The sequence below is a fragment of the Carassius gibelio genome, chromosome B14, assembly GCF_023724105.1.
Source record: "Carassius gibelio isolate Cgi1373 ecotype wild population from Czech Republic chromosome B14, carGib1.2-hapl.c, whole genome shotgun sequence".
NCBI classification, from domain to species: Eukaryota; Metazoa; Chordata; class Actinopteri; order Cypriniformes; family Cyprinidae; genus Carassius; species Carassius gibelio.
The window spans coordinates 22131998-22159366 of record NC_068409.1 but is presented as its reverse complement, the minus strand read 5'-3'; the positions used below and the strand labels follow the sequence as shown (position 1 = coordinate 22159366).

Genomic DNA, 27369 nt, shown 5'->3' with positions numbered 1-27369 from the left:
CCATGTGTTCAGTGATTGGTGCTGTAGGAGAGACTCCTTACTGAATTCTGATGTTATATTGGCCTTTTTTTTTTAGAAATGGTTATCTTGCCCTCTTGATCTTCCCAGATCTCTGTGCTCAGGTGTTTTATTAGGTGTGAGTAATTGAGTCTCCTCTCCACAACCCCCAGCGAACAAGCTCTGGTAATCCCTCTGAAATGAGGTCCGCTCGTAACTGCATATGTGTCTGTGCCACAAAAGATGAAGATACGAAAAACATATTATCTTCCTATCATACAAATGAAATCAATAGCTCATTAAAGTATCTGCATTTGGCATCTAAAACTCTTCATGTGAGTCCGTGGCTACAGACCACAGAGCAGGAAGAGAGCAGATCTCTACAGGTGGACCTGCTGGTGTCAGAGGGGTTCAGAGGAGAGAGCAAGGGCCTTGATGTGGGATTAGAGGGGATGGAGAGCACTCCGGACTGTTGTGTAAAATAGCAACATGGCCATCGATTGAGCTCTGCAGTAAATAAAAAATATTAATCAAGAGCTCTCATGTTTATGATGAAAGGCAGAAGGGGTTTCTGGGTGAGAAAGCAGGAACGTAGATTGAGTTAAAGGGATAGTCCATCCAAATTTGCTCTCCCAGATTATTTGAAATGAGATTAGAGTGTTAAATATTGACAAAATTGTGATAGTTTACCCAAAAATAAAAATAAAAATAAAATAAAAGTTGTAACTCTCAATTCCATCAGTGCTCTATTGTATGAACACTGATCAATGTTTTATGTGGATTAAAATGTTTGAATTATAAATTGGTCATACCTCTTCAGAAGACTTGGACTAATTTATACAATTTCTTTATTAACTTTTTGAAGTTTTAAGTTTTAAACTTTCAATGGAGGGACAGATATTTATCAGGTTTTGTTAAAAAATATATTTCCATTTGTATTTTGAAGATGAACAAAAGTCTTATATGTTTGAGGGTGCGGATTTAAAAAAAAGTATTTTATTTATTTATTTTGGTGAACTAACCCCTCAAAAAAATGAATAAATATATCACTTAATTTTATATTGTTTAACTGATCAGATATGGGAATAATAAGTTGGTCAGTTCATCAAAAAATTATAAAATATAACTTTAGAAGAAAAAGTGCATGAGTGTGAGTTAATGACAGAATTTTCATATTTGGGGTAACTTACCCTTTAGGTGATAAAGGAAGGATACTATTTTATGTATAATATTTTATCTTGCATGGTTGTCACATGTAGGCAGTATACATTTGCTAATCTAGATCATTGCGCATTGTTATCTCTTAACACACACACACACACACACACATACTTACTCTCTGACTTGAAGGAAAGTAACCTTTTACTTTACAATTGTTTCCTTCTTGTTTGTTTTTAATCAAGCTAAGTTACATAAGCAGTAAAATGGCTCATATGCATGCACCCCCCCACCCATTTCAAAAAGCTTGTGTTTTTTTTTCTTCCCATGCTTATGTTGTTCAGATACTCTCAGTGTCAGGGGTGGCTGGCTGGCTGCTTCACTCTTCCCACTGGCAGAAAGAGGCTGTGTGGATGGGAGAGATTGTCAGCTTTGTGGCTTACATAGTGACGGGGGGACAAAGGTGTGAGGAGAGTTGGCACAGCCAGTGGTACCAGGAAGACAGAACCCGGCACAGCTCACTAACTCTCCTCAACAGAGAGAGAATGTGTGAAAGAAACGGAGGGAAGAGTGTGAAACAGACACAGAGAGAAAGAGAGAGAGTGTAAAAGGGAAAAAGAGGAACTATGTTAAAGAGGCGGCAGTTCAGAGAAAAGTGCCAGGGAGGGAGATGAAATGCTGCTACATGTAGATGAGAATAAGTCAGGTTAAAGTGCACTGAATTTAACTATAATACAGTTGGAAATAGATCAGGGTTAAAAATGCAGTAAAATGTGTTAAAACCATTTCCATTAAAAAAGTATTTTTAAAATGTCTTACTTTACAGTGTTACTTTAGTGTTTTTACATACTCACATATTTTACAGAGACTTTATTAGTTGTGCAAAAATTTGCTATGTATGTCATCACCTCAATATATATATATATATATATATATATATATATATATATATATATATATATATATATATATATATATATATATATATATATATATATATATATGTATATATATATATATATATATATATATCCTAATCAAATAGCTCTACTTATGCATAAATGTTTGCAAATGTAATTAGCAATTCTTCTTTGTTTCCCATACAGCCATGTTCAACCTCATCCCGGTTGGCTTGCGAGTGGTGGCCATCCAAGGAGTTCAGACCAAACTCTATCTGGCCATGAACAGCGAGGGCTACCTGTATACATCAGTAAGTACTGTAACTGCAACTTTCTAATGTAGGCTTTTGTGTATGTGTATGTGTACTATACTTCACTCCTTCAGCTGTTTTAAACCAAGAGGGGAAAGTCACATCAAACTGCTGCTCTCAAATCAACACCTGAGCTCTAGTCATTAACACTCGCTCCACCAGCGTGCCCCACTCTCATCTCCTGCCAAATCATGATATCAGACACTCCAGATAAACAGACCTCCTCGTGACCCAAGATCAAATGGTCACACAGCCTTTAAGACACGTTCCTGCTCCTGAACCCCTCACTGCGCTGAAAAAACTGTCACTCCCAAGAGCACGGCACAGTGTTTCACAGATTTATCCATATAAACAGATGAAGCCTCCACTGTGCGCTAGTCTCACACGCTCTCTCCATATGGCATGCTGTCAGAAAATGAGTTAAGTTACAGCTGTGACAAATATCTCAAGATGTTTTCATAACCTCAGCTCTAATCTCATAGTTTAGATTATGCGCAGCCCCACATGCTAAGTGGCATGATTACAGGGTGGATGGCTTAGTGATGTTTGTTTACTGGCTGTGGTCGGGCCGAACTTTGCCCCCCTCAACCCCCTCACAGTCCTGACCTTCCGCCTGCTTCTACCAGACGAAATGTCGGTGCTCTGGCATTCGTCTTGGTTACTATGGTGATGCAGGCAAGGCAGTATGTGGGTTGTGGAAATGTACACCAGTCCCAATCATTTTGTTCAGCCTCAGTGAAAGATAGATGAGACTCTGCTTTCATAAGCACACATGTAATCATCCTTAGTTAGCAAAATACATATGGAGGACAGCTTGTAATTGCTCTTAATGTTTAAAAGTACGTGCAAAATACTGTGAATCATTAATGTGTTCATTTGTCAAGCCTTTCACTGAAATAGGAGGATGGATGAGTTTGCCCAGTGCATGAATTGAGTAACATGGCTTTCATTGTAAAGGTGACTAATATCGAAATGCTGAAACATTTAGAAACTCGTGAAAATATGCTGAACAGGCAGCCTACATCCCAACATTGATTGACTGCGTGAAGACATGAATAATGCAGTAACCTTCCTACCGAACTTCTGCTGCAAGACAAATGTCAGAATTTCACTATGTGGTTGGCATTACTGGAGCTCGTGTTGTCTGACAGGAGAGAGTGGGCGCAAACGAATACACAGTCTCAACAACAACAACACACTTGATCTTGAGGCTGACAGAAATCCTCCATATTATGAATAACGGTGGAATGATTGGACACTAAAGCTCTGGAAAAGGATCATTGAGGAAACATGGCAAAATACAGGAAGCAGATGTTGCCTGAAGAAAGCTGGCCTGGTCCGAGATTGTAATGAATCAACTAATTGATTCCATCGACCAACTAGACAATATTAGTAAAGTTTACTGTTTTCTCTAGATTCTACACAGATAGACACAGTACCATTTTTTAAGTGTTTGAAGGAAGTCTCTTGTGCTCACCAAGGATGCATTTACTTTATGTATAGTTAAAATAGTACATTTTACATTTACATTTATTCATTAAGCAGACGCTTTTATCCAAAGCGACTTACAGATGAAGACAGTGGAAGCAATCAAAAACAACAAAAAGAGCAATGCTATATAAGTGTTATAACAAGTCTCAGTTAGGTTAACAGTACACGTAGCATGGGATTTTAAATAATATAATAAATAAAAAGAAAACAGAATAAGAAAAAAGAAAATAAATAAAAAGTATAGAGCAAGCTAGTTAGAGGTTAGAGGCTTTACACATACACACACACATATATACAATTGCATAATAAATGAAAAGAAAAGGTAGTTTGATTTTTTTAAAGAATATAATTAGAATAGTGAGTGTTAAAGTTATAGGGTCAAATAAAGATGGAAGAGATGTGTTTTAAGCCGATTCTTGAAGATGGCTAAGGACTCCGCTGTCTGGATTGAGTTGGGGAGTTCATTCCACCAGGAGGGAACATTTAATTTAAAAGTCCGTAAAAGTGACTTTGTGCTTCTTTGAGATGGCACAATCAAGCGACGTTCACTTGCAGAACGCAAGATTCTAGAGGGCACATAAGTCTGAATTTAATAATACTATTTATTTATTAATACTCCCAGTAGTAATATTATGAAATATAGTAACACCTTAGTATAGGTACCAACTCTCACGATTAACTAGTTGTGTATTGGGATGAGTATTAATAGCATATTCGCTGTTTATTAGTACTTATAAAGCGTATATTCTGCATACTTAATCCTACCCAATACCTAAATTTACTTACTTACTATTAATAAGCAGTAATTAGGAATTTATTGAGGCAAAAGTCGTAGTTGATAGTTAGTTAATAGTGAAAAGAGGATCATAAAATAATGTGTGACCTGAAATATTATTATAATTTAAATAACCCGTTTTCTATTTTAATAATTTTAAAATGTAATTTATTCCTGTGATGCAAAGCTGAATTGTCAGTAGCCATTTCTCCTGTCTTCAGTGTCACGTGATCCTTCAGAAATCATTATAATATGCTGAGTGATCAAGAAACATTTCTTATTGTTTTTAATGTTGAAATCAGTTTTGCTGCTTAATATTTCATATACGTTTGATCAGTTGAACTGGGGGGGGGGGGGTTGAAAAGGGGATTGTCAAATTAAATATAATTCAAATTTTATCATAAAAATTGATTTTTTTTCCTGAAAGGAACAAGATCCTTTTACAAGTTAGTTGACTAGTCATTCAAACAACACGCTAATTAGTTCATTTTGGAAATCAATATTTTTGAACATACCTAGTCCAGGAGCAGTGTTTTTCCAGCAGCTTGCTCATCCATGCTACAAACCTGTTACCATCCAATCTGTCCTGCGTAATGCTGTTTTCAGGACGCTTTGGGCTGAACTCGCTCACAGCAGGCGGGAGAAAGACAAACAAGGCAGCAGAAAAGAGACTCGCACATGCAATCTGACAAAAGCATGTAATCTGATCATAACGTTAGGTGTGATCCAGCTGTAACATATCCAGCAGGAGCCTTTGGGGATGATAGAGAAGCACACACACACACACACACACATCAGCTACTGCAAATCCCGACCTAAAGCACACTATAACTCACGGCGGTTCTCTGTTCCCACTCAGTGACTTTAATGATGTGTGCTTCAGCATCTGAAATGAGAACATATGTGCTAGAGTGCTCATTAAATTAAAGTTCTGTTCTCAACAACAGTAACGTTGTGTCACCGTGTGGCATCCTGGTTGATGACGGCAGAAGGACAGAGGCTATATTTAGCACTTCTCTGAGTGACAGCACAGCAAGGTTCTTTAGGTGTTAATATTTTATTCAGACTGTAACCATTAGCCTGGAGAGTGTTAATACACATAGGTCTTTGAACATTCATCTCCATTTGCTCCCTGTATTAATTTCCATATTAAAAGCTTTTCCTGCAGTTGCATTCCTTTGTAAATGTCCAACATCGAATATACGATTTTGAGAAATGTTCAGTAATATGGATATGAGAGGCGATTTTTGGGTGAATGAAAGCAGAATGTGCTGATGTTATTGAGTATACTGTAGCTCTGTGAAGTAATCCAGCGCTTACACAGTGGTGGAGAGCTTTCAGCTGGCATAAGTGGTTGGTGATTATGGATGAAGGATACTGAGTGTGTGGCATTACAGTAATCTAAACAGTATTATCAGGTATTTTAATGATTTAGTGTGCTGTAATTCTGAAGTCTCTCTGTGTTCTTGTAATGTGTGTATGTGTGTGTGTGTGTTGGGGTTTTTATACCCCTCACTGGCTCTTTATGTCTGCTGCTATGGAGCCACAAAGCCAGCCAATCACACACCAGTGATGTTGGGAAATCCCCAATCAATAGAGAATAGGTACTGTAGTGAGTGACGCGTGAGAGGTACGTCTAAATTAGAATTAATATGATAATTCAAATTAGTGTTTCAGTACATTTTGGGGTGTATAGGGAAAATGTTATGCATAATGTCTCTTGATATTTATGGGTTTGCTCTGTAATTTGCTTCATCTATAAGTCAAATAAAAAAAAATATTGCAAGAAGTAAAATAAAAACTATGTAAGAGACATATTTTTCTTAAGTTTATGGATAAAACTAATTGTAATTTATACAAGCAAAGCAATAAATGTTTAAAAACAGCATTATTTATCCTATCTCACATCTTTTTTATTTAAAAATGACAAATTGGATTTCCATTATCATTTTGACCAATAATGCAACTTAATCATTTAACCATTGTTTTGAATCTATTTATTATTATGTAAAATTTGGGCTGATTCATGAAAGTGAATAGAGCTTGATCATTCAGTGGTGTCTGTGTGCCCCTCAATAAATAAAGAACCAATTATTTATTAGACAAACACAATGTGTACATATACAAGCATCCATAGTTATTACATGTGAAGCTAAAATGCATTGAAAATGGCTACATTGACTATCCAAGGCCGTGCCAATATTATAAGTGTGGTCAAATAATAAATAAACCAATGGCAAATGGAATAGTGAATGATGTTCAGTTAATTTGGTCTACTACAACCCAAATCAACTGTAACATGTCAGAAAGCAGTATCCTTCAATTCAGCACTTTTACTATAACACAGTCAATCAGCAGTACAGAATTAAGTCATGCTGACTCACTAGTGCAGTTCACGTTAAAGAGAAGAACCTTGTACAATAACCTTTTTTTTCCTCTTTTGAGATCTGGCAGTCTATGAATGAATTCTTTTTTCACTTGAAAGCATAGCGAGGGCGTTTAACCTCAGCTGACCCATTGCATGTTGTTGTAAAGTTTTAACTCTTTCCAAAGGTTCTCTCATATGGAACTCTCTAACCAGTTAAACATGCACAAGAATATTACAACTCAAATCTGAATTTTTATTCTGTCAGTGAGCACTCAGAGAACCCTAGAAACTGCATAGCAACATGCTAAAAAAACATTGTATGTTTTTGCAATCTGTCTGTTTGTGATCAGAAGGTAGAAAATAATACATAGAAATAGAATGCATGCATGAGTGTGTCGGTATGTCTACGTACAAATGTATTCATCCATCAACATGACAGTGAGTGGGAGAGAGGAAATCAATTAAACATGTTCTGTTCTCTGCACGCTTTTTTATATTTAATAAACCAAACCACTTGATTCGATGCTAAGCTTTGATTATTGGTAATACCTGCTGTTTGATCAGTGAACACATCAAATATGTAAAAACAACCATGCAAATATAAATGGTTTAATCACAATGTATTACAAATTAACAGTTATCAGATGACAGCCAGTGCACACTGGCGACGTGCGGGCTGTCCTGTGAGCTGCTCTGCAGGCACCCATTTGAAGTCAAAAATCAGTTTAGTGTTGGGTCATTAAGAGCAGGCAGAGACAGGCACATCACTATTAGAAGTCCACACACAGACTACAGAGAGAGCACAGACACTGTAGTCTGCTGTAGTGGTCATAAGCAACACTCAGCAAGGTGACAATTCAGACCTTACAGAACACTTTCTACAAATACAGTACACTTCGAAGTCCCATGGCTTTTCTTAAAAGTTTAGTTTGTCACTAGTACCCTATCTGTTCCCTTAATGTCTCATCAACTCGTGTTCGAGTCTTGGTGACTTGATAGACTAACTAAAGAATTGAATTATATTGCAGTGGATTGTGAAATTTATTATTGTGAATTTTTTTATGCTCTTCTAAAATGACTTTTTACACTGATTTAAATCTGTAGGCTTCCCAGGCTATTGGGAAAGGCTTTTTAGGCACTGTTATGGAAAACTCTGCTTCCATTCTGGTAGATTACACCCACAGTCATTGGACTGTCATTACATTATCTTATTTATGCTTTTATATAAAGCAACTTACAGTGCATTCAAGCTATATATATATATATATATATACCCTAGGGTTGTGGGTTCGAATCCCGGGCCATGTGTTCACTGCTCTGTGTGTGTGCACTTTGGTTGGGTTAAATGCAGAGCACAAATTCTGAGTATGGGTCACCATACTTGGCTGAATGTCACATCACTTATATATATAATTTTTTACAAGTATGGGTGTTCCCTGAGAATTGAACCCACAACCTTTTGTGCCGCTAACACAACGCTCTACCACTGAGCCACAGGAACACAGTCAAATGCTGATTAAATAAAATCAAATCCTGTCCTACATTATTTTCTTATTCAGTATCCTGTTTCACTTTGAAATATGTCACATTACAGAAGTAAAATATGTTGTGAGAGCAGTTCACATTAACTTGACAAGAAGCTGAAAAAGGAAAACTGTGGTATTCTTCTCTGTAAAGTAAGTGGCATCAGCAGTACGACTCTCTCGTTTGAGACATCTTGAGCTTCAATGATAATTCAATTATTCAGATGGGTGGTTGAGGCAGAGGGAAGAATGAGGTACAGGTGGAGAGACCTGGTGACCAGGCATCCGTACTGCACTGAGCAGGAAGAACAGCCTCTGACTGGAATAGATTCTGTCAGCTTTCCCATTTACTTCTTTTCCATAAATGGGATTGGAGTTAGAAGAGGGAGAGCGGGTAAAGTAATGAGACAGATCGAGAGGGGGAATGGGGGGAGGTATACTGTACAGAAGCTGAAAAAGAAAGAATCTTAGAGAAAAATGATTAGAAACAGATGATGAGACAGGGGAAAATAAATGTTTGTTTAAAAGGTTAGTTTTTGAAAAAGATATTGAAAGACAGAGGGAGCATTGGGTGGATCGATAGAGAGAAAAGCAATAAGGGAAAAATAGGATGGAAAAGAAAATATCAGATGGAGGGAGAGAGCTGAGCCATGGCAGAAGGCAGAGCACTTAGACATATATGAAGACCAAGTAGAAACGCTATCTGTTTCTAGCGCACACACAACATCTCCTCGTGCTTTTCCATCTGGGAGGGGGGAAGCCTTTTGGGAGAAGGGAGGGAGGGGCAATGCGGGATTTCCCCTGTCAGAGGAAAAGATATTAGATACGAATCAGTGAACTGGCAACAGCATGACTGCAGCTCCTGATATAATTACACTTGGAGATAGAATCAGCTCGAACACCAAGCACTACAACACCTCAATATCTGCTCTCTTTTACTCCACTGTTAGGAGGGTAGATTATTTATGTGGTTAGGGACAGTACAGAGGAACAGCCAGAGCCCAGGTCAAGTCACTCGCCAAAATTCTTACTTGTCACTGTCTAATGCAAATAAAAATTGGCTTTGAAAAATGAGAATTTGATACTTCAGTTAATGGATTGTTATTATGAACTACAACATAAATACATAATTTAAACTAAATTTAAATGAAATAAATAATTCACTAAAATGAATTTATTAGCAAAACACTGAAATCAAGTCTTCATCCAGTTTCACTGAAAACTGAAAATAACATTTTGGTAATTAAAATACATGCAGAAACAAGAGTGGAATCACGGAATCCAGTCATAAAATCAGAACTTAAAGTATTAGGCAGAATGTCACAGAATTTGTCAAATTTTGGATTGACTTTCAAACATTGACTTTCAAAATACCATTTAAATATGAATTATGCATCATACAGAGAGTGTGAATGAATGGTGCAGATGACACTCGCAGTGTTTTCAGCCTCTGCCACCTCAATATACGAGTAGATGAACACATGAAAATAATCTCTTGAACTGCTCTGAGAGTCACTTCATGAACATTTTACTGTTTCTTTTGAGTAAAACTATTGTCATATATACAAACAGAAATCTAAAGGTCTTCACAATAACTTGTAAAAAAAAAAGTTTGGTTTATGTTGATGAAACCATGACAGAAAAATTACTTAATGTAATGATAGTACTTGTACTAAAAAATACAATTATTATCAAAACATTCTTTTTTAAAGGAATATTTACCAGAAAATATTTAGCAGAAAAAATGTAAACACAATACAGTATTTGGGGGATTTATGATAAAACAGAATTTGGTATAAAAAAAAAAAGAATAATTTCATAGGGCCTTAATTTATTTTTTGTTAAACTTTTAATAAATTGCTGCTTAATATTGTAAGTTTCTGATCTCAATTAATTTAATGTGCTTTTTGATTAATACAATTTTACTCAACCATCAAAGCAGTCTAGAAAAATGTAAATGGAAAAAAACAGCATCCAGAAAAATGAAAAGAGAAATAAAGGAATAAACTGATTTAATTGGTCCCTAGCAGCGTTCTTCAGCTAATAATCCACCTCTCAAACTGTTTCAGTCAATTATTTTGACCCTCCAAATCTGACAAATTATCACTTATTTAATTTAACCATTTTGGTCGAATATTTTCAGTTTCCAAAATTTTCGGTGTACCACTAAATGAAAGTGTTTTTTCCCATGTGGTGACAGCAGTGGCGTAGCCAGGGGAGGGGCCATGGGGGCACTGGCCCCTCCTGAAAACTGATTGGCCCCCCAGTGTGCCCCCACATTTCTACTTGTCTGTCACTCACAAATTGAAATTATAATCTTTCAGTTTAGTAAATAACTCATCTGTACTTTTACTTCGTTACTGTGAGCGACGCCCCTCTCGTTACTTTATCTTAATGCAATAAATGTTATAAATGCTTCAGTTTATTCCAAACGCGCCGTCTACTTTTCTCTGGGCAATGAGCGATGCCCATTCGCCAATGATTCATTCTTTTGAGTCAATTCTGTTCAAAGGCTTGATCAAACCAATTGGCAAACGAGTGAATTGGTTCATGAATCAGTTTGAATGATTCGTTCAGTTCCCTGCCTCACGCACTGAGCGTCTGAAGCGGTTCACTCAGAGTTGTAACGTTTAGCATCAACAGCGTTGAAAACGGGACTATGGAACTGCACTGAATTGAAAGCAAATCTGCAAAGGCTATTATTTGCTTGCGGTGGAGATCCTTATTAGATGAACACCGCGTGTGCTGTCTACTGTTTAACAGGTAATAACTTGGGCTACATTCGATTACAGTACACGATACCACTATGACAGTAGTTTGTTGTACGTGTGTGGCTTATAACAGAGGGGAGTCAAGTTGAATGCAGCTTCCAAAAGACAAAAAATAGCCGATTAAGATTGTATTAATTTTAATTCAATCACACCGGTGCGAGTACGTTCAGCAAGTCATATCATCAGCTGTTAAATTCAGATCTGTGATCGCTTGCTGGCGCTGAGCCAGAGATAGATGCGTTTTACAGCGTTGCGCATTATAACCAATCACACACGGTTCGTTTGAATGCATTGGCCAATCAGAGGTGTTCCGATGAGTCATCGCTGAAATGCCGGTGCTTCCTTCACTCGCTCGCTGACTGAATACCTCTTTCTGGCGAATTCTCTCGTCAGAAACAACAAAGTGCAGATGTGTGTACGAATCTATAATTAAGATATTGATTTCACAGTGTTAACAGTTTCAGTGATTTTAATGGGAGTTTCTGAGAGTGATTGAAATCTAGACTGTCAGTGAAAATGATCTTTAATAATGTTAATGTTATTTGCTCTCTTTCTGAACAATGAAAGATTAGTAGCAATATTTATATCACATTAACTTTCAATGTTAAATTCACATTTAATATAAAGTCAGTCGTATTAAAAATATGTTATGGCATGAAACCTATATCTGTTACTTAAGTAAACAGACAGGGTTTTATAATAAATTGCAGTAAAGGCTGATGAAATATATACATTTACACACGCACACACACATTACATACATTTATCTATATATCTAAATAAAAATAGGCTCCGTATATATGACCCAAAGTAACTAACTACTTGAGTAGATTTTTTATCCGATACTCTTTTACTCTTACTCAAGTAACTATTCAAGACTAGTACTTTTACTTTTACTTGAGTAAATATTTCTAGAATTACTTTTACTTTTACTTGAGTAAAGTTTTTGGGTACTCTACCCACCTCTGGACACATGCAAAAACATCGTTTTTTTTACTGGTCAATTTTGAGATTTGGGCCTGTTTGTCTTCAGTAACATATCTTCTTTCAGACTTGTGGTGAAAAAAAAGTCCAAAATACACATATAGGTCTTTATTTTTCTACACCTTTAGTCTATTTGCGTCTGTAGATTCCTAATAAATTCAGTTGGCGTTCTAAATCACCATGGTGCTCCGCGATTGCTGTTTTATAGGATCCACATATTTTACATGTTAAACTAAAGCTACCTTTTTGAACAAGTAGCTTTCTAACAAAGTATGGATATATGATATTTTTAAATCAATATGCTCAAGATTAATTAGCCTTGACATAAGTAGATTTTGTTTATTCGTCAATGCAAATTTACTGCAACTGCTGCTATGCAAATTGAATGGGACGTGGATAATAAACAAAAACATATTATGAAATTATATAAAATTTATAGTAGTTATATTAATTAATTAATTGTGTATTTATTTCTATGAATTATTAATGTTATTCTGATTATTATTATTTGTGAGTTGTACACTATTCATACATTGGATTCTTTTATTTATTACAGTTTTTCTTTCACTTTTGTAAAGTGAAAAGTTAATACAAATTGTATTTGATTTTTTTTTTTTAGAGCAGTGAATAACTGCTATTAAAATATAATAGGGTATCACTGTTTATTACTGATTTTAAAGGTTACTGAACTCTTGAAATGATTTGGATATACAGTTCAAACAACACAAGATTGGCCCCTCTGTATTAATCGTGGCCCCTCTTGTGCCCCCCAGTTGAAAAAATCCTAGAATCGCCCCTGGGTGACAGATGGAATATTAATTCTATTAAGCCACCGAAGCAACAATAAATAAACAGGTGGATACTGTAAAGCTTAAATGAGAGATTAATGTATCTCACCCCTTTAGAGTGCACATTATCTGACTTTTCTGTTTCACTCCTCATTCTCAGCAAGCTGCAAGTATATGTGTGGTAATTCGATAAAACTGCCTCCTTCCTCTGTTCTCCACAAGACATCAGCGGGTTCCCAGAAATATCTGCTGTTTCTATGTATATAGCTGTTCTCCAGCATTTTTCAATGATGCCACTGCTTGCTGCAATTTTCATCAGTGTTGGTGATAAAATGGCATGGACAATTAGGAAAATGTGTTTGCCGTTTCATCACAGTGCACCTCTCATCTAACAAACTCCATCTGGAAGCCGTGTTACAGTATGTGGTGATGCCTCTTCTCCTTCTCTGTGTGCATGGAGGTACAAGAACATTTGCCCTGTGCATGATATTGTTGTACTTTCTTGTCTAAGCCAGTGATTGTTAATAGTTTTTATCTCTATTTAGAGAAAGAGTACTGTATCATGTTGTTATCATTACACCTACGTCACAAATGTTTGGACCTAGTATACCACAATTGCAGGCAAAATAGAGGCTTTGTCTCTGAAATCGAACTGCACCTTGGTTATTTAATCAGCACTGTTATGCACTTGTGGTAATGCATTGTGCCTCTTTGTTGATGCTGAATGGCCTGAGTCTCAAAGGTTCTGACAAAACATAGGAAATAACAGATTTATCTTAAAAAGCAGAGGAGGAAGATTGTGTTGAATTTCACCATTAATAGATTAATGTGATTTATTACTCTTTAAGTCAGTTGTGTCAGTTAATTGTTCCATCACCAACCCTTAAAGAGGAGGTCACCAATAAGTGAACCACCTTACAGATGCAAGCCTAAGATCAGTTTTACTCAGAACACAAATCATTTTTCATACATAACATTACATTTCATAGCATAATTATAAACAGTGTTTTTCTTTCTCCACATGGATAAGGTAAGATATATTATTAACACATTAAATTAGACACCAGTCTGATGCTTTTTTTGGTTTGTGTGTGTTTTTGTTTTAAGTTTCTTTGAAGCAATAATTAAATGTGCTATTCAGATACACTTACATTCAGTTTGGGCTTTGCAAGTATTTTTATTTTTATATTTTTATTTTATTATTATTATTATCAGCATGCACTGATTGTCATTATTTTCTTCAGCAAATATACATTAATTTGATTTTTAAAAAAATGATAGTAAAGATATTTTACACGATTTCTATTTCAAATAAACACCACCTGACCAGAGTGTCCTGAAAAAAAAGTTTCCACAAAAACATAAAAGTAAAAATGATTTAAATAAAAAAAAAATTCTGAAAGATCAAGGTGACACTGAAGCTTGGAATAATAAATGCTGAAAATTCAGCTTTGTGTGATAGGAATAAATTACATTTTAAATATATTAAAATAGAAAATTTTAAACTGTAGTAATATTTTGCAATAATATTGTTTTTACATGCTTTTTGATCAATTAAACCCAGTCTTAGTGTCCATAATCTTTTTCGTACTGTAAACTGAATTAAACTGATTTGTTTTTAATTCTATATAATCTATACTATTGACTGTTTTGTCTTTGTAGGGTTTGAAAGGTACTTTGACAGCCAACTTGAACATTTAAAATGAAATTTGTCAAAGCTCCCAGTTCATAGCCATATACCATACTGACTATTTTACAACCTTTATTTGTTCAAACCTTTGCTGTGAATGTCATTTAGAGAGGCATCTAGAAGCATTATGTTTTTGTGTTTTATGGATTCGGTGGTTAGCATGTGCCAATTAGAGTCATCCCCGTTTCCTGCCCTCATCCTCTCAACATTTCACTCTTTTGTTTTTGTTTATTATGATAATTATGATTAATTATTCCTGATAGCATTGGATGCAATCCAGTCATTATTGAGAGCCGCTCTACATAATGCCTTTGTGCTCCATTCAGTCGTAGTTAATTATTATGACCTTCAGCTGTATATGAGGCACAAAATATAGCAGAAATATATTTTAACTGAGATACAGGATTTCTGTGAGGGAGCTTTTGTTCTGACTGGAAGCATGGATGAGATGAGATGAGATGAGATGAGATGAGATGAGATGAGATGTTTATCTCAGGCGAAGTATTGATCCCAGATCTGTCCCTGCGTGTCTACTCATGGGATCTCCCACGTAATCAAACTTTCTCATCAGACTGACCGCAGCCCCTCAGAGTGCAAATCCTTTTAACGTCCACACTTCACAACCACTTTCTGTTTTCGGGATGTTTACGGGATGCAGCTCAGAGCTGAGTCGACAGCCTGTCCCAGAGGAGGTGCAATGTCGCGGCTGGTCTGTGACATCAGGAGTGTTCCTGTCAGTGTGTGTGGGAGCTCAGTGTCTGTGTGAGTCACCCAGAGCAGAAGGACGACTCCAGCCTGTACGTTGAACATTGGAGCACTCCTGTTGGCCCCAGGCCGGCTGGGAAACAGAGCATCCTGTGATGAGAGTGAGAGTTCAGGACTTTCATGGATACATGATGAAGGGACAATCTCAGCATTGCTGCTACAATAGCTGTACTGTATATCTATGTTTGTTACAAATTCCCTTTAAGGCAGTCAGGGCACCTTGTGGTTGTCTTGGTAACACACCTGAGCAGCTTTTTACTAAGCCCATAATGTACACATGTACAATATTGTTTAAAAGTTTGGGGTCAATAGGGTACAGTGTATAATATATATATATATATATATATATATATATATATATATATATATATATATATATTATTTTTTTTTTTTTTTTTTTTTTTTTTTAATTAATAAATACTTTTATTCAGCAGGATTCATACCTTTATTATAATATATTATATATATATATATATATATATATATATATATATATATATATATACACACACACACACACACATTTCTTTATTGAAACATTCTGTTTGATCATTTTACCTTTATATTCATCAAATATTAAGTTTGATCAAACCTCAAAGAATCTTGAAAAAAAAAAAATATTTCCACAAGAGTTATGAATCAAAACAGCTCTTTTCAACATTAATGTTAATTAAATGTTTTTTATGCACCAAACCCACATCCACATTCTGAAGGATCATGTCACAGTTAAGCAATGAAAAATTCTGGAAATTCAGCTTTTGCATCACAGCAATAAATTAAAAAAAATGTTTGTATATTAAATGTATATGTATATTTAAATTGCAATAATATTTCACAATATCATCCTTGGTGAGCATGAATTTATTAAAAAAAAAAAAAAAAAAACTTTTTTCTTTTTACTTTAAAAGGATCTATAGAAGGCTAAAATCTCCAAAATGATTATGAAATCTTTTAAATTTTTTCAGAATATTTTCAGAATATTTTTCAAATGAATCATTTTATCATGAAGTTCGCAAATCATGCTTAAGAACAATCACAGCCAAAGGTATTAAATGTTTAATAGAGTTATGTTGCTCTAGATTTCAGACCAATGAGCTTTCACTGGACACAGATTTAGATTGAAGAGATTTTAGTAGGGCTGCAACTAATGATTATTTTGATAATCGATTAGTTGGCTGATTATTTTTTTTAAATGTATTAGACCACCTGTCATAATAGAGAAAACAAATCTTTTTCTAAATATTAAAATCTAAAAATGTTAATGTCACTTATTGGGCAAATAATAAACCAAAACAACGAGATAGTATTTATTCACATAATAACAAAAATGCCCTCCTTTGCCTTTGATAACAGTTTGCATATGACCGTTAACTGAAAGGTTTTTTTTGTGCTGCACACACACATCTGTCAAAGCGACTGACAGCGACTGCATCAGCTTGAAGCTTAAAATAAAGATTTCTCATGTTTTGGGCAGCCTGGATCACATACTTTTCCTGCAGGAGCTCATTCTGTTTCCTCCACTATTTTTAGATGCATTTTTGTCCATAGAAATGCATTATTCAGTGCTGTAATTTGATGTGACCCGCTGAAGTTGGACATGCACTGTGGGCAGACCCGACTAATCGATAATGAGAATCGTTGTCAATTATTTTTATTATTGATAATAATCGATTTTATTGTTTAGTTGTTGCAGCCCTAGATTTTAGCATCTCTGGTTAGCTTATGCTTGATTGTCACAGATATTAAAAATGTAGCCACAATATTCATGTGCAAACACACTTATATAATTCATGGAGGTAGCGAGAACAAAAAACACAAATGGCTGTTATTTAATCGGTTGTCTCCTGTATAAATTCCAAACCTGCTGTAGATTTTCTTTTTAAGTGCATCAAGCTCTCAGAGCTGAAACACTGAACACTTTCCCCTAGTGATGTTTATGGAGCGACACAAAGATTATTTACACTTTCTTTCTTCCCTTGGCTCTGATGAAAAACATCATTTGATTTACAGCGCTCTCTGTAGTATTTCCACATCATTTGCCACACTCAAACAGTAAAGATTACAACCATAAGACCCTTAGGTTCTGTAATCCATTTTAACAGAGCCGTTCAGTTACTGCAACAGCAGCCCAAAGGCTCGGCGTGGATATTCATCTAACCTCTTCTAATGACTTTCTGTTTGAGTTTACTTCGCTCCTGCATTTAAAGAGATGGATATGGCACAAGCACATGGGTTTGAAAAATCAAGCATTATAAATCCATATGTGTATAATATTATCAATATGACTTCACTTCTTCATAGGAATGTAAGAAATACGTTAAGTTTCATCCAGTTACGTTCTGCTTGGTTCACCATGCCTGGACTAGCTGGTATTTAAACAGGAAGTGTGGATCTATGAGCAGCGAGTGTGTCGTTGTGGCTTTGCATAGGCATTGATTTATTTCGAATGCTTTATTGGGCAGGCGAATGGGTTAGACAACTCTTGAAAAGCAATTAGTTAGCCAGATAACATGCAGAGTAACGTAATTTGCTGTTGCTCTATGCACTGTCTCTGATCTTTTCACCCTCTTACACCGTTTGCAATATCCTAACGAAGCACATAGTCAATACAGGATCAAGCCTAGTGGGAGGTGAACATTTATAATGACTCAGTGAAGTGCACACGGTGTACTCGCACACATTCAATACGGCCGGATCCATAGACTGAACTGAAGAGCCATCCATCCCCAAACACCATTACCATGTTTATGCAACACTACAACATATATTGCTTTTGGAAGTGCTAATGAAAGGATGCATACAGCAGTAAAGTTAGGATTATTAAGGGGGGAAAAAAGCAGATAAAAGGGGAAGTAGTGATGAAAAAGGATGGCAGAGGGACAAAAAGGTATTTTTATTTAACAGTTGTTTTTTATTAAGGCGAGACACTGCAGCCAAAATCAGTTTTTTATGCACCTGGCAATTTAGAGAATTTGGGCTTTTTATGAAGTAACATTTTTTTTCTAGAAATGTGCAGATTAGTGCATATTTAATAAGATGACACATTATTTGCATATTTAAACATAACCTTTCAGAAAACATGTCATACAAACAAATGCTTTTAATTCTTAATGTAATCAGTCAAATTTGTAAGTATGGTGATATCTATTATTATTATTATTATTTTACAGTATTGTTTTAATACCATTGAGATATTAATAATAATATTTGTAAATATGTTTTCCATTTATATTTTAATGTAAAGTTTTATTAATGTTTTGTGTTTTTGTAATTTTTTTATTTGCCTATATAGTTTTTATTGATTTTATCTCAATTTTAGTTTTTTCTTCTTCTTGTTTTATCTCAATTTTTATTTATTTTAGTACATTAAGTTAAACTACAGTAGATAAAAAAGTGAAAGCTATCTTTCATTTCTACCTGAAGTAAAATATTTGTATATTTTTATTTCAGTTCATATTTATTTATTTATTTATTTAGTTGTTTTTGGTTTTAGTTTTAGTTAATTATACTAACCATGGATTTCAAATTTGAATTGAAACCAATCAAACCATTGATTTTTCTCCTTCCCCCTCACCTGCCATTGGTTGGACAGATAGTCCCACCCCAAAACTCTTGTTATATGTTGTATACTTTTGCAGGGATATCAGTTTATAAAATGGCTTATAGTTGTATTTGCATAATAACCTGAGAAATACAATTATTTTACAGTTACTCTTTAGACACTGCTTTTGTGTATATTTGTATCATTTTTTTACTTCTTACTATCCACTGTGTCATGTAAAGGATTTTGAAATTTCAAACCTCATCTTGCATCTTTTTTCTCCTCCCTCCTTTGCCCTTCAGGAACACTTCACACCAGAGTGCAAGTTTAAGGAGTCAGTGTTCGAGAACTACTACGTGACGTACTCCTCCATGATCTATAGACAGCAGCAGTCGGGCAGGGGCTGGTACCTAGGCCTGAACAAGGAAGGAGAGATCATGAAGGGCAACCATGTGAAAAAGAACAAGCCTGCTGCACACTTCCTCCCCAAGCCTTTGAAAGGTAAGTCACTACTTCAACACACTATGTAGTCCCTCTTATTGCTATTGACGCAGTTAAGTTGCAGTATGAAATTATTTTTGAAAGTCAGTATCCAGCTCTAAAACACTGAATCGACTAAAAATGAGTGCATTTCTATAAAAAGCTTCTCATAATCATGAATGTCTGGAAAAGATATTTGTTAGTTTGTGGGAACGCTGTTGATCCATCTAATGGACAGGAAATAAAATACAAAGCATCTTTTTATTGTATATATTGTAATTTTTTAATTGTAAAAATGGAAATCCATTATATGTGCCCCAATGAATGCTCTAAAGTAGGGCTGCAAAATATTGAAAAAAAAACTCACATTGCAATATTTTGTTTTTCTGCAATATACAGGTGCTGGTCATATAATATCATCAAAAAGTTGATTTGACTAATTACACTAATTACATTCAAAAAGTGAAACTTGTATATTATATTCATTCATTACACACAGACCGATATATTACAAATGTTTATCTATTTTAATTTTGATGATTATAACTGACAATTAAGGAAAATCCCAAAATGTGAATATTACTTAAGACAAATACAAAGAAAGGATTTTTTGAAATATTGGCCAACTGAAAAGAACATGAAAATGAACATGAAAAGTATGAGCATGTACAGCACTCAATACTTTTGCTTGAATTACTGCAGCAATGCGGCGTGGCATTGAGTCGATCAGTCTGTGGCACTGCTCAGGTGTTATGAGAGCCCAGGTTGCTCTGATAGTGGCCTTCAGCTCTTCTGCATTCTTGGGTCTGGCATATCACATCTTCCTCTTCACAATACCCCATTGATTTTCTATGGGGTTAAGGTCAGGCGAGTTTGCTGGCCAATTAAGAACAGGGATACCATGGTCCTTAAACCAGGTACTGGTAGCTTTGGCACTGTGTGCAGGTGCCAAGTCCTGTTGGAAAAATGAAATCTGCATCTCCATAAAGTTGGTCAGTAGCAGGAAGCATGAAGTGCTCTAAAACTTCCTGGTATACGGCTGCATTGACCTTGGACCTCAGAAAACACTGTGGACCAACACCAGCAGATGACATGGCACCGCAAACCATCACTGACTGTGGAAACTTTACACTGGACCTCAAGCAACGTGGATTGTGTGCCTCTCCTCTCTTCCTCCAGACTCTGGGTCCCTGATTTCCAAAGGAAATGCTAAATTTACTTTCATCAGAGAACATAACTTTGGACCACTCAGCAGCAGTCCAGTCCTTTTTGTCTTTAAACGTTTCTGACGCTGTCTGTTGTAAAAGTGGCTTGATACAAAGAATGCAACAGCTGAAACCCATGTCTTGCATACGTCTGTGCGTAGTGATTCTTGAAGCACTGACCCCAGCTGCAGTCCACTGTTTGTGAATCTCCCCTACATTTTTTAATGGGTTTTGTTTCACAATCCTCTCCAGGGTGCGGTTATCCCTATTGCTTGTACACTTTTTTTTCTACCACATCTTTTCCTTCCCTTCGCCTCTCTATTAATGTGCTTGGACACAGAGCTCTGTGAACAGCCAGCCTCTTTTGCAATGACTTTTGTGTCTTGCCGTCCTTGTTTAAGGTGTCAGTTGTCATCTTTTGGACAACTGTCAAGTCAGCAGTCTTCCCCATTTTTGTGTAGCCTACAGAACTAGACTGAGAGACCATTTAAAGGCTGATTAGAGTGTGGCACCAGGTGTCTTCAATATTGAACCTTTTCAAAGTTGTCAGTTATAATCATCAAAATTAAGAGAAATAAACATTTGAAATATATCAGTCTGTGTGTAATGAATGAATATCATATACAAGTTTCAACTTTTTGAATGGAATTAGTGAAATAAATCAACTTTTTGATGATATTCTAATTATATGACCGGCACTTGAATATTTCGATATGAAAGAAAATAAATAAATAATTCTGTATAAATTAAATATAATAAATCTGTGTTAAAGCTACAAAAGTGATTTTTCTGTGTTTTGTCTGATTAACATGCATGACACAGAAAGCAACATGAACATTGAACTGCTGTGAATCAATATACTGTTACACATCCATTTTCTTTCTCAATTGTTTACCTTCACCTAAGTCATAAGCTACTGTTTACAAGGATACTTGCAGAGGCATGCATATTGACATAATTCTGAGTGTATGTGTCATTTCAGGCACAAATAGACACGGAACTGAATGGAATTCAGTGTTCATGTGCATCTGTGTGGCTCTCACATTGTCTACACCGGACGCGACGCTATGCAACAAAACACTATAGAACCCATTATAATCAGTGATGCTGTCTACACTGGATGTGGCGTAACATGAAAAATCCCTGATAGTAAAGCGACGGGGCAGCGATTTGACAGCTGTCGCGTCCGTTGTAGACAAGGCGTCTGTGTGTAAACAAAGAAAACAATCAGTAGGCTATAAATATAACTATCGGTATACTAAACATTGCACATCCTGTGATGTGACAATCGCAGATGCGCACATGGCGATATCGATGCTGAAACAATATATCGTGCAGCCCAACTCTAAACTACAGGCTCCGGACCTGTGGGCACAGAATCTGCCCTTCCGTTGTCCCTCCACCACTGTTCTCTCCACGTGTCTGAGGGGAACGCTGGTCTCAGGCTCTTTACTGAGGTGATGAGGTGTGGATAGTGGAGTCTGTTAGGAGCGATGCAGACGCCAACACAATTGGACAGTTTAAAGCGTAGTCTGTGGCAGAAGGCTCTGGAATGATAAAGCAGCTTTTGACAGCAAACAGTGTTGTACTCTTCCATCCAGGCCAAGGCAGCCATCTCAGAGCAGAACACAACAAAGCTTTGTGCAATTGTCAAAGTTTCTTGTGGCTTTGTCGGCTGCATTCTTTCTTGTCCGTGAACACAGAGAGAGTGCGCTCTAAGCACAAATCCAAACTCTGGAACTTTTTTTGTTGTTGTTTTTGTTGCTTTGGAAAAAGGATGAATGAAAGCTTACATTTTAAAACATTAAGAGACTCTTCGCATAAACATCACATTTATTCCTGAACGTGCCAATGTCAAGGTAAACATTTCATTTTATTGCTTTTAGATTGACTTTTAATGCCTTGCTCGTCATTTAGTAAAGACACATAATTAGGATATTTTTTTTAACGATGAGACGTTTCTCCAAACTGTCTGCTGCTTTGCTTTTTTGTTAAGCAGTTACTTATCAAATGAGTCATGCTGCACAAATGAGTTTTTGAACATAATGTCTGATAATGTCATGCAATTCAGCTACTAAGAGAAATCAGTAATGCTTTTCATTGCTTAAAGAATTAAAACAAGGTATTTTATTTGATTATAATTAAAAATGGAGGCTTAGCAGCTGAGAAACCTTTTTTTTCTCAGAGAAAATGCCTTAGCCCTTGAAAATTCATTTTATTTTTCTCTATTGTGGTGAGAGGATAATGGTGAGTGTTGGTAATGTAAGAGACAGCAGGAATAATGCATTAGTTTGGAAGGACACTCTGGTGCTACCGGCTCCACACTGAATTCACTGTGTAGATGCTTTACTAGAGCTGATTTCAGAGCCCAGTGCACAGCCATTGAGTGAGATTTATGCCTTAACAAGGTGAAATAGCAATGCAAAATAAACCTATTCAAGAAACATTCTCTGAATAAAAGTCCCCAGCAAGTGCTTTGTTTTAATGATGTTTACACGTTTACTGGGAAGCCAGACATTTGTTTTTCCTTTTACAGTAGCTAAGTAGTAAGACTAAGATAGTCACACATTCAATAATTTAGATGCTTCACCTAAATTTGGTCAGGTGTTTTAAAACGTGTAAATACATGAAAATGTTGTATGTTTGTTTTTTTACATTATGAAAGTCTTTACTTTTGATTTATTTAATGCATCCTTGCTGAAAAAAAAGTATTATTATAAAAATTTCACTGTTCCTGTTCCTAATATATTCATATTTCAAGCTAAATAAAATTTATGTACATGAATGTAGATGAAAATTAACTAACAGTGATCAATAAGTATATAAAGAATTAGGATTAACCTAGAATAATAAGGCTGTGAAAAGATAATTGTCAGCCTTGTGCATGAACTAGTGTTATTGCGAAGTGTTACCATAATCTTTCATGTAGAAAAAAGACGCTTGTGTCAGTTTAGTTGTTGTCGAGGAGAGTAATGTAATTTGAAGAAAGAGAGAATTAGAATTTTGCTCGTTGCTTTATAAAGATTCTCCAGCAGTGTTCTTCCAGAGGACCAATTAAGGAACTGTCTCCTCACTGTGAACATGGCTTCTGCTGCCAGCTCACAAACTACTGTAGTCTCTGTCCATAGTCCACACATATAAAGCCTATACAATCATTACTATTGCCGAAGAGCAAGGCATCATACGGCTGATGTATCTGCATCCATAATCCCTGAGTTTGGGGCCTCATTCATGTTCAATTACAGCACACTGGTCCAGAAGATTTGATGAGCAGGTATGTGACAGCCCAGAGAAAGCTCTACAGAGTGCGCTAATAATGACCTGGCCACCAGTCTCTGAGACTGCTGCATCCCTCCAGCGAGAAGCTCGACATTCACTTGCACAACCAATACGTCAACTATCGATTTGTAGAGCTTTCCACTTAAGTGCTGTATCGATTGCATGTTGCAGGCAGAAGAAGCTTTGTGTGAGGTTAAAGGAAGTCTTTGTGATGCTCCCTGCACTGCACATACATCGTAAAGACGATCAGATAGATGAATTTTAGCTCATTGGCAACCTAGTGGATTTCTGGAGTGGTGATTTGAAAGTGCTGTCCGAAGTGTCAGATAGCAGGAGTTGTGTTCTCTACACTGCAGAACAAATGAATATTGAAAAGTTAAGACAGAGTGAGAGGTGCCTCTTTCATAATCACTTTTCACAGTCTGTTCTGCTCTATCGCAATGGTTTTGCCCTCTTTGTGTTACTCAGTGGCTTTGTCTAACAATTTAACAATTTGGACTTTATTTACGATATAGAGTAATATTTTGCAACATCAATTAACAAAACTTACTCAAAATAAGTTATTTACAGTATGTACAGTACACTACTGTTCAAAAGTGTTTTTTTATATTTTATGTTAATAGGTATAGAGCCCTGATTTCTGATTTTGCTGCTGTCTTTTAGTTTTTTTGATAAATAGACAATTACCAACCACTAGTTATTGATCACATTAAAGGTTGACATTTTCTGTGCATATTTAATGAGAAAATGGCTAAATTGCAAATGGGTAAATACACAAACAGTACAAAAACATTTTTTTTTTTTTTTTTCGTGAACATTCTGTTTACTAAAACTGATGGAAAATGTTCAGCCTGTTCACATTTAATCAGTGGCTTTCACGAAGTAAACAAGCACATTTGCATTCCATTAGCATTTCCTAACATAAAATGTGGGATGCTTTTACTAACCACACACTCTTTCTTTGTTTCCTTTCTTTCAGTGGCCATGTACAGGGAACCCTCTCTGCATGACCTGACTGAGTTCTCACGTTCTGGTAGCGGCACACCCACTAAGAGCCGGAGTGCCTCCGCTGTGCTGAATGGGGGCAAAGCTGTGAGTCAGAACGAGTCAACGTAGCCCGGCCTGGCCTGCTAACTTCCGCCTTCACCAAAACCTCTGAATGCTTGTGACTTCACACAGACTTCTCTCCAAAAGGCTCTCAGCGGTTCAGGACAACATGAAACATAACATAACCACTCGCAAACTATAGTAACATTTGATTGGACTTTTTTAGAATTAGCTAGTTTTTTTTCTTCTGTTTAGCTTGATCACCACTATAATAGCCTTTTCCATGTGAAACATTGAAATTGTAGCTTTTCTTACAATGGGACGTTGCGTTGCAGTTGACCGTCAGCCATCAAGGTTCGTTTCCTAGCATCGCAGGTCCTGATCAAGGATTGCATTTGTTAAGAGTTCAGGGCAGTCAGTGAGGGTTTTAGCTGCACAGGTGCAGTGGAAGGAAGGCACCCCTGTCCCCCATGCTTCCTGAGTTTGAAGCGATAGAGAAGCACCCATCCCAGTGCGTTGGGGGCTCCTGCGTTCTTGTGCACTCGCTCAGAGAGCTTAGCTCTCTAGCATGGGAATATAAAGCCTGTGTTTTGCTCACATGAAAAGCCAAGCTGAGCTTCTCCGAAGCAAGAGGCCACGGCTTGCTAATTGTATGAATTGGCTGTGAGCTTTTCTTACTTCCTCTTGTTCTTCCCCAAATCAGTGTTTTTCGAGGTTTAACCGCGACTGGAGATCCAGCGCACCAAAGACAGAACTGTGAGAGTTTTTCCCTCGGCCGTCAGACCACACCGGTAAAATGTTACGCATGACAGGAAGCTTTTTTTGATTAGTGAGAGGTTTCAGTATTCGAGGAGATGGATGTGTGGTTCACGAGGGCTGTTTGATGTCACTCCTTTCGTCTGTTTTGCATCCCGTTGTCTGTTTTCTGAATTCCTTTAGTCTGTGTGCTTGTGTTTTTGCCTTTCCCGCACATGTCGACTCTCCTTTGGTCAATGCTGGTCACCGCTGCCGGTGATTTCTGAGACATGGCGGGACCCCCACTCGGACTGCGTTTTGTGTGTAATTTATGGTGGTGACAATTTTCTATTTAAATGAGCAAACAAAAAATTATACTGTGGAATTTAAGTTGGTTTCATTTTTTAGGGTCTGTCTAATTTGTAAGAGTGAAAAAAAATTGGGGGAAAAAAATAAAAAATCTTGTACAGGGCATGTACAAATCAGGTTGTGTACAATAAGGACCCTTTTTGTGGCCTGCAGTACAGTATATATATCCTTTCCCTCGGGCAACATAACGTCATACATGCTACAAGGGAGTTCTATCTTCTGTTTCTTTCTGGGGTTTCATTCTTCTTTTAGATGAACATACAGTATCTGTTGCATGGGAGACTGCAGGGAGGTGAGGAATAGAGCTGCATGATGTAGGCTATGTGTATTAACTCCTCTCTGCATCATATGTTCGAAACTACCAGGATAAAACTGACAAACAACATGTATGTACTGACTGGCACTCTGCCACGTACCTTCAAGTTGTTTCTTATTTGTTGTGTACATACAATGCACTGAATAAAATGTTTATATTAAGATATACTTTTAAAATGTGTCTTTGTGCTTTATTTGTTGACTTCGATCACTGTAATTGTATTATCACTCTACAGGCTGTTCACCGGGCAACTGCTCTCGTCTTTCTCTTTGCCAATTTGGTTTGTTCTAATGGCCTCTTACATCTTATTTTAATCAACTTACTTTTGGAATTGGGATATTAAATAGTCATATTATTGTGCCAACAAAATCAAATACTCAATCAAGAAGAGCGATCAGATTGATACCATGTGGGAATCAAAAAACTTAGACTTTATTGCTGTTGTTGGAGCACTTTGTGTTGTTTCCAGCATGAACAAAAGTAAAACAGCATTTAACAGAGGAGCATGTTATAAGAAGGTGACAGATAGCACTGCACTGTGGAACGGATGTTGCTTTTGATGGTTTCCTTGCTGGTGCTGCTGGCATGTAGTTGAGCCAGTGATGTAGTCAACTATATCACTTCCTCTGGACCAAGATGAATTACCCCTCAAAAAATCAGCTCTTTAATTGCCTGCAGAGTCAAGACTACTACATGGCTTCTACCTTGTGTAGCAGTTCCATGTAATCAATCAATATGGTGGTAGTAGACAGCTTTGTGACTAAGACAGAGTTCCCTAGAAAAATATAGTGTGTTAATATTACAACATCCTATTATAGAGCAGTAGATCCATACAGTTCACAATATGGATATCATTTTAATAAAAGTAAATCCCTGT

The 27369-nt window shown here is 36.4% G+C and overlaps 1 protein-coding gene across 5 annotated transcripts in view; it reads left to right on the top strand.

Moving 5' to 3' along the window:
* LOC127971844 (fibroblast growth factor 13) overlaps positions 1-26668 on the top strand; it is a 114843-nt gene extending 88175 nt beyond the window's left edge. For all 5 annotated transcript variants that reach the window (XM_052575095.1, XM_052575099.1, XM_052575094.1 and 2 more), the window contains 3 exons: positions 2262-2365; positions 19364-19562; positions 25005-26668. In XM_052575095.1, the coding sequence (XP_052431055.1) occupies positions 2262-2365; positions 19364-19562; positions 25005-25141 (440 nt within the window). In that variant the 3' untranslated portion in view covers positions 25142-26668. The remainder of the gene's footprint in view (positions 1-2261; positions 2366-19363; positions 19563-25004) is intronic.
* Positions 26669-27369: the final 701 nt, after the last annotated feature.